General features: G+C 40.2%; 2 protein-coding genes across 2 annotated transcripts in view; one reads left to right on the top strand and one right to left on the bottom strand.

Annotated features, from left to right (window-relative positions):
• Positions 1-13,141, bottom strand: part of RASSF6 (Ras association domain family member 6) — a 275,225-nt gene that overhangs the window by 77,629 nt on the left and 184,455 nt on the right. The gene's annotated exons all lie outside the window — the stretch shown is intronic.
• The window catches only part of LOC141101307 (albumin-like), a 36,111-nt gene that overhangs the window by 2,900 nt on the left and 20,070 nt on the right, over positions 1-13,141 (top strand). Inside the window, exons 4-6 of the mRNA XM_073590323.1 lie at positions 6,548-6,753; positions 8,655-8,787; positions 9,134-9,234. Coding sequence (XP_073446424.1) covers positions 6,548-6,753; positions 8,655-8,787; positions 9,134-9,234 — 440 coding nt within the window. The remainder of the gene's footprint in view (positions 1-6,547; positions 6,754-8,654; positions 8,788-9,133; positions 9,235-13,141) is intronic.

Genomic DNA, 13,141 nt, shown 5'->3' with positions numbered 1-13,141 from the left:
AAAGCCCCCCTGCGGGTCGGGTGACCGGGGTCAATGAAAGGTCACCTGACCCGCAGATACAGGGGGCTTTGTAATTCACCACAGGGGGCGTGGCTTCGCCCCCACGTGGCTACGATCGCTCTGATTGGCTGTTAAAAGTGAAACAGCCAATCAGAGCGATAGTAATATTTCATCAATGAAAATTGATGAAATACTACAATCCAGCCATGGCCGATGCTGCAGTAGCATCTGCCGCCGCTGTCATCATCTGCCCCCCCTCCCATTCCCTCTGCTCCCCGCCAGCTTCCGATAACCCCATCACCCACTCTCACCGCCCCCGGCACCTTCTAAGTCCCCCCGTCGCTCCCGGTGTCCGGCGGGTCCGGTTCATGGGCGCCGCCATCTTAGAAAATGGCAGTGCGCCCGCCCGAATCTGCCGGCTGCAGATTCCATTATTTCATTTTGATCACTCTCACAGTGATCAAAATGAAATAAAAAGTAAATGAACCCCCTGATTATCACCCCCATAGGTAGGCATAACTAATAAAATAAAGAAAATATTTTTATTTTCCATTAGGGTTAGGGTTAGGGTTGGAAAGAGGGTTAGGGTTAGGGTTAGGGTTGGAAAGAGGGTTAGGGTTAGGGTTGGAAAGAGGGTTAGGGTTGGAAAGAGGGATAGGGTTAGGGTTGGAAAGAGGGTTAGGGTTGGAATTAGGGTTAGGGTTGGAATTAGGGTTAGAATTAGGGTTAAGGTTGGAATTAGGGTTAGGGTTAGAATTAGGGTTAGGCTTGTGGTTAGTGTTATGGTTAGTGTTGGGGTTAGGGGTTTGTTGGGGTTAGGGTTATGGATAGGGTTGGGATTGGGGTCAGGGATGTGTTGGGGTTAGGACTGTGGTTAGGGATGTGTTGGGGTTAGGGATGAAGTTAGAATTGTGGGGTTTCCACTGTTTAGGCACATCAGGGGGTCTCCAAACGCGACATGGTGCAACCATTGATTCCAGCCAATTTTGCGTTCAAAAAGTCAAACAGTGATCCCTCCCTTCCAAGCCCCGACGTGTGCCCAAACAGTGGTTTACCCCCACATATGGGGTATCAGCGTACTCAGGAAAAATTGCACAACAACTTTTGGGGACTAATTTCTCCTATTACCATTGGGAAAATAAAAAAATTGGGGGCTAAAAAATTATTTTTTGTGGAAAAAAACTGTTTTTTTCATTTTCACGTCTCTGCATTATAAACTTCTGTGAAGCACTTGGGGGTTGAAAGTGCTCACCATACATCTACATAAGTTCCTTGGAAGGTCTAGTTTCCAAAATGGGGTCACTTGTGGGGGGTTTCCACTGTTTAGGCACATCAGGGGCTCTGCAAACGTAATGACGACCGCAGACTATTCCAACAAAGTCTGCATTTCAAAACGTCACTACTTCCATTCCGAGCCCTGACGTGTGCCCAAACAATGGTCCCTCCCCACATATTGGGTACCAGCGTACTCAGGACAAACTGGACAACAACTTTTGGGGTCCAATTTCTCCTGTTACCATTGTAAAAATAAAAAATTGCGGGCTAAAAAAATAATTTTTTTGAGGAAAAAAAAGATTTTTTATTTTCACGGTTCTGCGTTATAAACTTCTGTGAAGCAATTGGGGGTTCAAAGTGCTGCTCACCACACATCTAGATAAATTCCTTGGGTGGTCTAGTTTCCAAAATGGGGTCACTTGTGGGGGGTTTCCACTGTTTAGGCACATCAGAGGCTCTGCAAACGTAACATGATGCCCGCAGACCATTCGATCAAGTCGGTATTTCAAAACGTCACTACTTCCCTTCCGAGCCCTGACGTGTGCCCAAACAGTGGTCCGTCCCCACATATGGGGTATCAGCGCACTCAGGACAAACTGGACAACAACTTTTGGAATCCAATTTCTCTTGTTACCCTTGTGAAAATAAAAAATTGCGAGCTAAAAATTCATTTTTTGAGGAAAAAAAAAGATTTTTTATTTTCATGGCTCTGCGTTACAATCTTCTGTGAAGCACTTCGGGGTTCAAGGTGCTCACCACACATCTAGGCAAGTTCCTTATGGGGTCTAGTTTCCAAAATGGGGTCACTTGTGGGAGGTTTCCACAGTTTAGGTACATCAAGGGCTCTGCAAATGTAACATGATGCCTGCAGACCATTCCATCAAAGTCTGCATACCAAAACGTCACTACTTCCCTTTCGAGCCCTGACGTGTGCCCATACAGTGGTCATCCCCCACATATGGGGTATCAGCGTACTCAGGACAAACTGGACAACAACTTTTGGGGTCCAATTTATCCTGTTACCCTTGTGGAAAAAAAAATTGCGTGCTAACCACACATATAGATAAGTTCCTTGGGGGGGTCTAGTTTCCAAAATGGGGTCACTTGTGGGGGGTTTCTACTGTTTAGGCACACAGGGGCTCAGCAAATGTAACATGACGCCTGCTGAGCCCCAACGTGTGCCCAAACAGTGGTTCCCCCCCACATATGGGGTACCAGCGTACTCAGGACAAACTGGACAACAACTTTTGGGGTCCAATTTATCCTAGTACCCTTGTGAAAATAAAAAATTGCCAACTAAAAAATTTTTTTTTAGGAAAAAAAAGATTTTTTATTTTCACTGCTCTGCATTATAAACTTCTGTGAATCACCTGGGGGTTCTAAGTGCTCACTATGCATCTAGATAAGTTCCTTAGGGGGTCTAGTTTCCAAAATGGGGTCATTTGTGGGGGAGCTCCAAAGTTTAGGCACACAGGGGCTCTCCAAACACGACATGGTGTCCGCTAACGATTGGAGCTAATTTTCATTTCAAAAAGTCAAATGGCGCTCATTCCCTTCTGCGCCCTGCCGTGCACCCAAACAGTGCCCCCCCCCACATATGGGGTACCAGCGTACTCAGGACAATCTGGACAACAACTTTTGTGGTCCAATTTCTCCTGTTACCCTTGTGAAAATAAAAAATAGCGTGCTAAAAAATCATTTTTGAGGAAAAAAAATGATTTTTTATTTTCACTGCTCTATGTCATAAACTTTTGTGAAGCACTTGGGGGTTCAAAGTGCTCACTACACATCTAGATAAGTTCCTTAAGGGGTCTAGTTTCCAAAATGGTATCACTTGTGGGGGAGCTCTAATGTTTAGGCACACAGGGGCTCTCCAAACGCAACATGGTGTCCGATAACGATTGGAGCTAATTTTCCATTCAAAAAGTCAAATGGCGCTCCTTCCCTTCCGGGCCCTGCCGTGCACCCAAACAGTGGTTTATGACCACATATGAGGTATCGGTGTACTCAGGAGAAATTGCCCAACAAATTTTATGATCCATTTTATCCTGTTGCCCATGTGAAAATGAAAAAACTGAGGCTAAAAGATAATTTTTATGAAAAAAAAGTACTTTTTTTTTTGCGGATCAATTTGAGAAGCACCTGGGGGTTCAAAGTGATCACTATGCATCTAGATAAGTTCCTTGGGGGGGTCTAGTTTCCAAAATGGGGTCACTTGTGGGGGGGCTCCAGTGTTTAGGCACACAGGGGCTCTCCAAACACGACATGGCAAGCGCTAAATATTCCAGCATATTTTCCATTCAAAAAGTCAAATGGCGCTCCTTCCTTTCAGATCCCTGCCATGCGCCCAAACAGTGGTTTATGACCACATATGAGGTATCGGTGTACTCAGGGGAAATTGCCCAACAAATTTTAGGATCCATTTTATCCTGTTGCCCATGTGAAAATGAAAAAATTGATGCTGAAATAAAATTTGTGGTGGAAAAATTAAAATGTCCATTTTTTCCTTCCACATTGCTTTAGCTGCTGTGAAACACCTGAAGGGTTAATAATCTTCTTGAATGTGGTTTTGAGTAGCTTGAGGGGTTCAGTTTTTAGAATGGTGTCACTTTTGGGTATTTTCTGCCATATAGACCCCTCAAAGTGAATTCAAATGTGAGGTGGTCCCTAAAAAAAATGGTTTTGCAAATTTTGTTGTAAAAATGAGAAATCACTGGTCAACTTTTAACCCTTATAACTTCCTAACAAAAAAATATTTTGCTTCCAAAATTGTGCTGATGTAAAGTAGACATGTGGGAAATGTTATTTAGTATCTATTTTGTGTCACATAACTCTCTAGTTTAACAGAATAAAAATTCAAAATTTGAAAATTGCAAAATTTTCAAAATTTTCACCAAATTTCTGATTTTTTCACAAATAAACGCAAAAATTATCGACCTAAATTTACCAATAACATGAATCTCAGAATCGCTAGGATGCGTTGAAGCGTTCCAGAGTTATTACCTCATAAAGGGACACTGGTGAGAATTGCAAAAAATGGCCAGGTCATTAAGGTCAAAATAGGCTGGGTCATGAAGGGGTTAATGAGATATCGCTGTAATCGTACTGACCAGATGAATAAAACCGCTTTATCAATTTTACCACACGCGGAATGGTGTAAGAGCACCCCCTAAAAGAAATTCATGAAATGCTGGTTTTTGTTCATTCTGCGTCCCAAAAATTGGAATAAAAAGCGATAAAAAAAGTCATGTGCCCGAAAATGGTACCAATAAAAATGCCAACTCGTCCCGCAAAAAATAAGACCTTACATGACTCGGTGGGTCAAAAAATGGAAAAATTATAGCTCTCAAAATATGGTGATGCAAAAAATATTTTTACAATAAAAAGCGTCTTTTAGCGTATGACAGCTGCGAAACATAAAAACCTGCTAAAAATAGTAAATCAAACCCCCTTTATCACCCCCTTAGTTATGTATTTATTTCTATTTTCCAATTAGGGTTACGGTTAGGGCTATGGTTAGGGTTAGGGCTAGGGCTAGGGTTAGGGCTAGGGGTGTGTTGGGGTTAGGGTAGGAGTTAGAATTGGGGGGTTTCCACTGTTTAGGCACATCATGGGCTCTACAAACACAACATAGCATCTGATCTCAATTTCAGCCAATTCTGCATTGAAAAAGTCAAACGGTGCTCCTTCCCTTCCAAGCTCTGCCATGCGACCAAACAGTGTTTTACCCCCACATATGGCATATCAGCCTACTCAGGACAAATATCAGAATAACTTTTGCAGTCCAATTTCTCCTGTTACCCTTGGTAAAATAAAAAAAATTGGACTTGAAGTAATTTTTTTACGAAAAAAGTTAAATGTTCATTTTTTCAAACATTCAAAAAATTCCTGTGAAGCACCTGAAGGGTTAATAAACTTCTTGAATGTGGTTTTGATCACCTTTAGGGGTTTAGTTTTTAGAATGGTGTCACTTTTGGGTATTTTCTATCATATAGACCCCTCAAAGTAACTTCAAATATGATGTGGTCCCTAAAAAATGGTGTTGCAAAAATGAGAAATTGCTGGTCAATTTTTAACCCTTATAACTTCCCAAAAAAAAAAATTTTGGTTCCAAAATTGTGCTCATGTAAAGTAAACATGGGGAAAATGTCACTTATTAAGTTTTTTTTGTGTGCCATATCTCTGTGATTTAAGGGCATAAAAATTCAAAGTTGGAAAATTGCGAAAGTTTCAAAATTTTCGCCAAATTTCTGTTTTTTTCAGAAATAAACGCAAGTTAAATGAATGAAATTTTACCACTAACATGAAGTACAATATGTCATGAGAAAACATTGTCAGAATCACTGGGATTCATGGAAGCGTCCCAGAGTTATTACCTCATAAACGGACAGTGGTCAGAATTGTAAAAATTGGCCCGGTCATTAACATGCAAAACCACTCTTGGGGGTAAAGGGGATAAAAAGTAAAAATAAAAAAAATTAAAGGGTTGCCCCACAAACAAAATCCATTTTAATTAATAGAATTTGTAATAATAATAATAAGCTACACAATTGGATGTGCTAATTTTCTTTTTCTGTGATCTTATAAAGGTACCTTTGCTATGTAATGTGTAATGGATGTTTCTGACCATGCAGGGACATAGTCTGAACATAATATATCTCCTTACCAGGGAATGAAGAATAAGTGATTATACAAATGATATAGGAATGGGTTGCACCTGCTGCTTGCTGTGAGGTAAAACATTACTTTGCCTGTTTTATCACAGGAGCGAGTGTTTCAGCCACATCTCCAGTCCCCTGAGCTCATCATAAATCAAGTCAGTGAGGCAGGAGCTGCAGATTATGATGAGATCACAAGTCATGGACATGATTTATGTGAGCTCAGAGTGTTAGAGACATGACAGAAATACTCGCTCCTGTGATTAAACTGGCAGGGTAATGTTTTATCTGACAAAAATAGAGACCTCTGTGAATCCATGTTGTCCTGTTTGCATAATCTCTCTTGCTTCCTCCCATGGCCAAAAGATGTGATAAGTACAGACCATGTTCCTGTACGGTCAGACACTGCCATTGCACATTACATAGCGGGCACATTTATAAAATTATCTCAGCACAGAAACATTTTTTAGCACATCTAATTGTGGAACTTATTATTATTCCAAGATCCATTGACTAAAATGTACTTTATCAGTAGAACAACCCCTTTAAGCACGCCTCAGGGTTTTTTCACATTGTCTTCTTCAAATGACACATCTGATTAAATTTCTTTGCAGAATACAATTTTTTATGATAAAGTTTGTACAGGATCAGATGAAAACAAATCTTATCCCTGGAAAGCTGATTGTTGTGGAAAGCAAGACCCAGAAAGAGAGAAGTGTTTCCATGACCATAGAGATACTAACATCGAGCCATTTAAGAAACCAGATGCTGGTGCTGCCTGTAAACTACAGACAGAAAACCCTCATGAAGCGTACCACTAGTAGGTGTTTGCATTCATTTTTTTATGTATTTTCTTCTTCCTTATGTCATTTGTGTGTAATGTTTATGAGTATTATACCTATTGGTGCAGTTGATCATCTAATATATAAAGCTCAAGTGTGTGTATGTATGTATGTACGTATGTGTTTATGTATGTATGTGTGTATGTATGTGTGTATGTCCGGGATAGGCATCCGCCCCATTGCAGCTACAGCCACGAAATTTGGCACAGTCACACATCTGGACCCCAAGAGCGTCCTAAGCTATTTTGTGAGGTGAAATTTTAACCCCGCGCATTCCAATTCACCAAACAATTTTGCCACTATCTACATACTGGGGAAAAAATGTGTGCATATCAAGCCCCGCCCCTCATTATGATGTCACAATGGTTGCCATGGCGACACTGATGTCATCATATGTTGCAAGCCCCAACGCTCTTTATGATGTCATAATGGTTGACTATGGGATGGAGGATGTGTGATGGGTATATGGGCACTGGACTATGGGATGGAGGATATACATGACGGGTATATGGGCACGGGACTATGGGATGGTGGATATGTATGATGGGTATATGGGCACTGGACTATGGGATGGAGGATATGTATGACGGGTATATGGGCATGGGACTATGGGATGGCGGATATGTATGATGGGTATATGGGCACGGGACAATGGGATGGAGGATGTGTGATGGGTATATGGGCACTCGACTATGGGATGGCGAATATGTATGATGGGTATATGGGCACGGGACTATGGGATGGAGGATGTGTGATGGGTATATGGGCATGGGACTAAGGGATGGAGGATGTGTGATGGGTGTATGGACACTCGACTATGGGATGGAGGATATGTATGATGGGTATATGGGTACGGGCCTATGGGATCGTGGATATGTATGATGGTTATATGGGCTTGGGACTATGGGATGGCGGATAATTATAATTTGTTATAACTAACCACAGTTAGTTACTATGCCCAGGCAGCGCCGGGCTCTTCAGCTAGTATCACCATAAAAATCTATTATAACATGTTTCATAATGGCACATCTGTATCCAGAAGTGTAATTTGAAGCTTAGGAGTAGTATTGCAAAACCTGTAAAAAATCTTGCTCTAACCTCTATATCGGTGGCTTCATATATTGCAGAAAGACTGGGTACAACTAAAGCGTATGAGCCCTTTATTGCTACCTCTTGTAAATCTGCATGAGTAATTATATGTAGCCAGAAAATAAATTAGACAAAAAAAAAAAACGTCCAGCACCTCCTAGTGTGAACACGTGCAAGCAGCAAAAACTCCACAATATAGAGAATAAGAATACAGCAGCACATGTACATGAATCTAGGCCATGTGAAAACACAGAAAAACATTAAAACCATTCAATTTAGATAATAATACCCAAAAATAATTTTTTTCAAAAAAAATTTTTTACTTACAGTAAGATGAAAATGAAGGTTCTTAGTGCACAAATTGGCCAATTCATGTAAGCCCATCAACCACGGCAAGGTGACCTCCCCCTGATGGGTCTCTGCTCTACCATACATAAGCCACTTCTGGGCCACCAGCCTACAATTTTGGACAAACATGTCACTACCTGGCTAAGCCTACAATTTATGGGCAGGTAGAGCTGAATAAATTAGCTATAAAAAGTAATGAAATTTTACAATATACTTTGCATTTCAGTTCCCCGCAGTTTTAAGACCTCTGCTTCCTATCAATGAACAGAAACAATACCCCAAACCCTGTCCTCATCAGGTTCAAAATCTGCTGACAGCAAGCAGAGATCCTGAAACTGATTAATAACTAATAGAGAAAGTTGCATCATTTTCAGGAGATGAGAATGGAGCTTTATCTAGGATGTAAATGGCTATTCTAACCATATGGCTTGCTTACTTTCAGTTTCATTGATACTATTGCTAAAAGACACCCATCTCTCTTTCCCCCGGCAATTCTGGAGCTTGGTAAACAATATAGCATGATTATGCATGACTGCTGTGCAGAAGAAGAGAAGGAGAAATGTTTCGATGCCAGGGTATGGTATGCCACGGTTTACTGTAAAATTGTATTAATTTATAATCACAACCATTACTACAGAAAGGGTCTTACCCCTGTATACCCTGTGTGCTCTGTATACATCAATGTTGTTCTTTCCAGGCTCTTTGGATTGTTTACCTGGAAATCTCTGAGGAAAGGGAATGTGGACCGTAGAAAGCTCTAAGTAAACTAGTCCAGGAGCACTTCCCTGCAATTCAGGAAATAAACTATCAGGAATCAAGTAGCTTGAGAGAACACAAAATACCAGAACCCATTTAAAATTCACAACACTTTGTAATACGTTTCCTATTTTTTTCTCATTATTTTGTTTTGTAATTTTCCAGTTCGTTGATGTTGAAAAAGCCACACTTCTTTTAGACTATGAGCACAAACATGTTTGCCGTATTGTTAAATCATTCCCACTGGAGAGAGTCTACTATGCCAAGTAAGTCAAGGACTATCTACTGGATTATTGACTGACTTTATTTATTGATTGTTATTTATTCATAATTCAAGGGATTAGCTTGTAGGGGGCTAGTAGGGCACCTAGGTGTTGAGTACCTGGAAGGGATCAAGTAGGCCTTAGGAAAAAGAGGCACTTTCCCAGTTAGCCACTTCCTAAATTCTGCAATGTTTCTGCTTATCATATGCTGTTTCATAATTTGTCCTAAAGTGATATAGTGTACCCAGAAGAACCAGAAAATACTACAGGTGTGGCATAAATGTGAACTGTATCTACAACAAACTTTGCATAACTTAATAGTACATGGAACTTTTTAAAGATCACAAACTTCTTACCTATAAACAGATTAGATGATTAGTGTCTTAACACGAGGGTCATATCACTGGGACTCAACCAGGCGAACATGGTTCCCATGTTCCTAGTTCGATTATCAGTGCACATATGCGTCCGCTGCTTCATTCAAATATTTTCAAATAGTCCTTATATAGAATCACATGGTGTTTTCACAATATCCTATTCATTCAAATGGGGTACATGAAACTCCCATTCTCATGTTTGGTGGAGGTCCTAGTGGTGGAACCTTCAGCAACCAAACATTTATCATGCATTGTGAAGATAGGTAAAAATCTGTGATCTTGAGAAAACACCTATAACTAGTGTTGAGCGATACCATCCGATACCCTAAAATATCGGATCGGATGGTATCGGCCCGATATGAAAAAAGTATCGGGTATCGCCGATTCCGATACCGGAAGTCCCATTCAAGTCTATGGGACTTCCGGTATCGGAATAAGAAAAACCCTTTTCTGTCCTTGTACAGCCTCTCGGGGGGGGTGTACGGACCTTCCGGGGGTCTGTGCGGACTGCCGGGGGTCTGTACCGGCCTGCCGGGGGCTGTGCCGGCCTGCCGGTGGTCTGTACCGACTGTCTGGGGGTCTGTGCAGGCTGCGGGGGTCTGTACCGGCCTGCCAGGGGGCTGTGCCGGCCTGCCGGTGGTCTGTACCGACTTTCCGGGGGTCTGTGCAGGCTGCGGGGGTCTGTACCGGCCTGCCGGGGGGCTGTGCCGGCCTGCCAGTGGTCTATACCGAGTGTCCGGGGGTCTGTGCAGGCTGCGGGGGTCTGTGCAGGATCGTCCGATGGGACTACAAGTCCCATCGGGCTATTCCTGCTACCATGACGGTGATTGACACATTAGCCAATGATGGGACAGTAGTAGTCCCATCATCCGGCTAATGTGTTGAATGTACAAAAAAAATACATTCTACATACATACTACATACATACTACATGGTACATACATACTACATACATGCTACATGCTACATACATGCAACATACATACTACATACATACTACATATATACTACAAGCATGCACATGCAACATGCATACTACATATATACTACATGCATGCAACATACATACATACTACATATATACCACATGCATGCAACATGCTTACTACATATATACTACATGCATGCAACATACATACTAGATATATACTACATGCATGCAACATGGATATATACAACATATATACTACATGCAACATACATACTACATACATGCTACATGCTACATACATGCAACATACATGCAACATACATACTACATACATACTACATACATACTACATATATACTACAAGCATGCACATGCAACATGCATACTACATATATACTACATATATACTACATGCATGCAACATACATACATACTACATATATACCACATGCATGCAACATGCTTACTACATGCATGCAACATACATACTAGATATATATACTACATGCATGCAACATGGATATATCCAACATATATACTACATGCAACATACATACTACATACATGCTACATACATGCAACATACATGCAACATACATACTACATACATACTACATATATACTACAAGTATGCACATGCAAAATGCATACTACATATATACTACATATATACTACATGCATGCAACATACATACATACTACATATATACCACATGCATGCAACATGCTTACTACATATACTACATGCATGCAACATACATACGACATATATACCACATGCATGCTGCATATATACTACATATATACTACATGCATCAACATACATATATACTACATACAATACATTCATACAATACATACATATAGACATACAGTACATATAACATAGAGTACATACTCACCATCACTTGTCACTTTGATCCCCGAAGCCATTGTCATATGTGGAATAAATATTAAAATAACAAACCACCAATATACTTACCCCTGATCCGCAGAAGTCCATGTGTGTCCCACGGCGATCTTGCGTGGAGAACAGCAGCATCAGCTGTTGCTACCGTTCTCTACAGGCTCCAGGAAACCACTGTCGGGAGGTAGGTATCCTTCCATCCTTCCGCACTGTATTCCTCCTCCACTGTAAAAAAAAAAAGTCCCTGGTCTCATTTTATGGCATTGCTGTGTGAGAAATTTCCCACACAGCTTTTGCCATAAAGTGAGACTAGGGACTTTTTTTTTTCAGTGGCGGAGGAATACAGTGCGGAAGGATACCTACCTCCCGACACTGGTTTCCTGGAGCCCGTAGAGAACGGTAGCATTAGCTGATGCTGCTGTTCTCCACGCAAGATCGTCGTGGGACACTCGTGGACTTCTGCGGATCTGGTGTAAGTATATTTGTGGTTTGTTATTTTAATATTTATTCCACATATGACAATGGCTTCGGGGATCAAAGTGATAAGTGATGGTGAGTATGTACTCTGTTATATGTACTGTATGTCTATATGTATGTATTGTATGAATGTATTGTATGTAGTATATATGTATGAATGTATTGTATGTAGTATATATGTATGTTGCATGCATGTAGTATATATGTAGTATGCATGTTGCATGCATGTGGTATATATGTAGTATGTATGTTGCATGCATGTAGTATATATGTAGTATACATGTATGTTGCATGCATGTAGTATGTATGTTGCATGTAGTATATATGCATGCTGCATGCATGTAGTATATATGTAGTATGTATGTTGCATGTAGTATATATGTTGTATATATGTATGTTGCATGCATGTAGTATGCATGCATGTATTATATATGTTGTATGTATGTATGTTGCATGCATGTAGTATATATGTGGTATATATGTAGTATGCATGTTGCATGCATGTGGTATATATGTAGTACGTATGTATGTTGCATGCATGTAGTATATATGTAGTATGCATGTTGCATGTAGTATATATGTAGTATATATATGTATATTGCATGTAGTATATATGTGGTATATATGTAGTATGCATGTTGCATGCATGTGGTATATATGTAGTATGTATGTTGCATGCATGTAGGATATATGTAGTATGCATGTTGCATGTAGTATATATGTAGTATATATATGTATATTGCATGTAGTATATATGTGGTATATATGTAGTATGCATGTTGCATGCATCTGGTATATATGTAGTATGTATGTTGCATGCATGTAGTATATATGTAGTATGCATGTTGCATGCATGTAGTATATATGTTGTATGTATGTTGCATGCATGTAGTATATATGTAGTATGCATGTGGTATATATGTAGTATGTATGTTGCATGCATGTAGTATATATGTAGTATGTACGTTGCATGTAGTATATATGTAGTATATATGTATGTTGCATGCATGTAGTATATATGTGGTATATATGTAGTATGCATGTATGTGGTATATATGTAGTATGTATGTTGCATGCATGTAGTATATATGTTGTATGTATGTTGCATGCATGTAGTATATATGTTGTATATATGTATGTTGCATGCATGTGGTATATATGTAGTATGCATGTAGTATGTATGTAATATGTATGTTGCATGCATGTAGTATATATGTA

Source organism: Dendrobates tinctorius, unplaced genomic scaffold (assembly GCF_039654945.1).
Source record: "Dendrobates tinctorius isolate UK_male_01 unplaced genomic scaffold, ASM3965494v1 ptg000011l, whole genome shotgun sequence".
NCBI lineage: Eukaryota > Metazoa > Chordata > Amphibia > Anura > Dendrobatidae > Dendrobates > Dendrobates tinctorius.
This window is presented reverse-complemented; position numbering and strand designations above follow the sequence as displayed.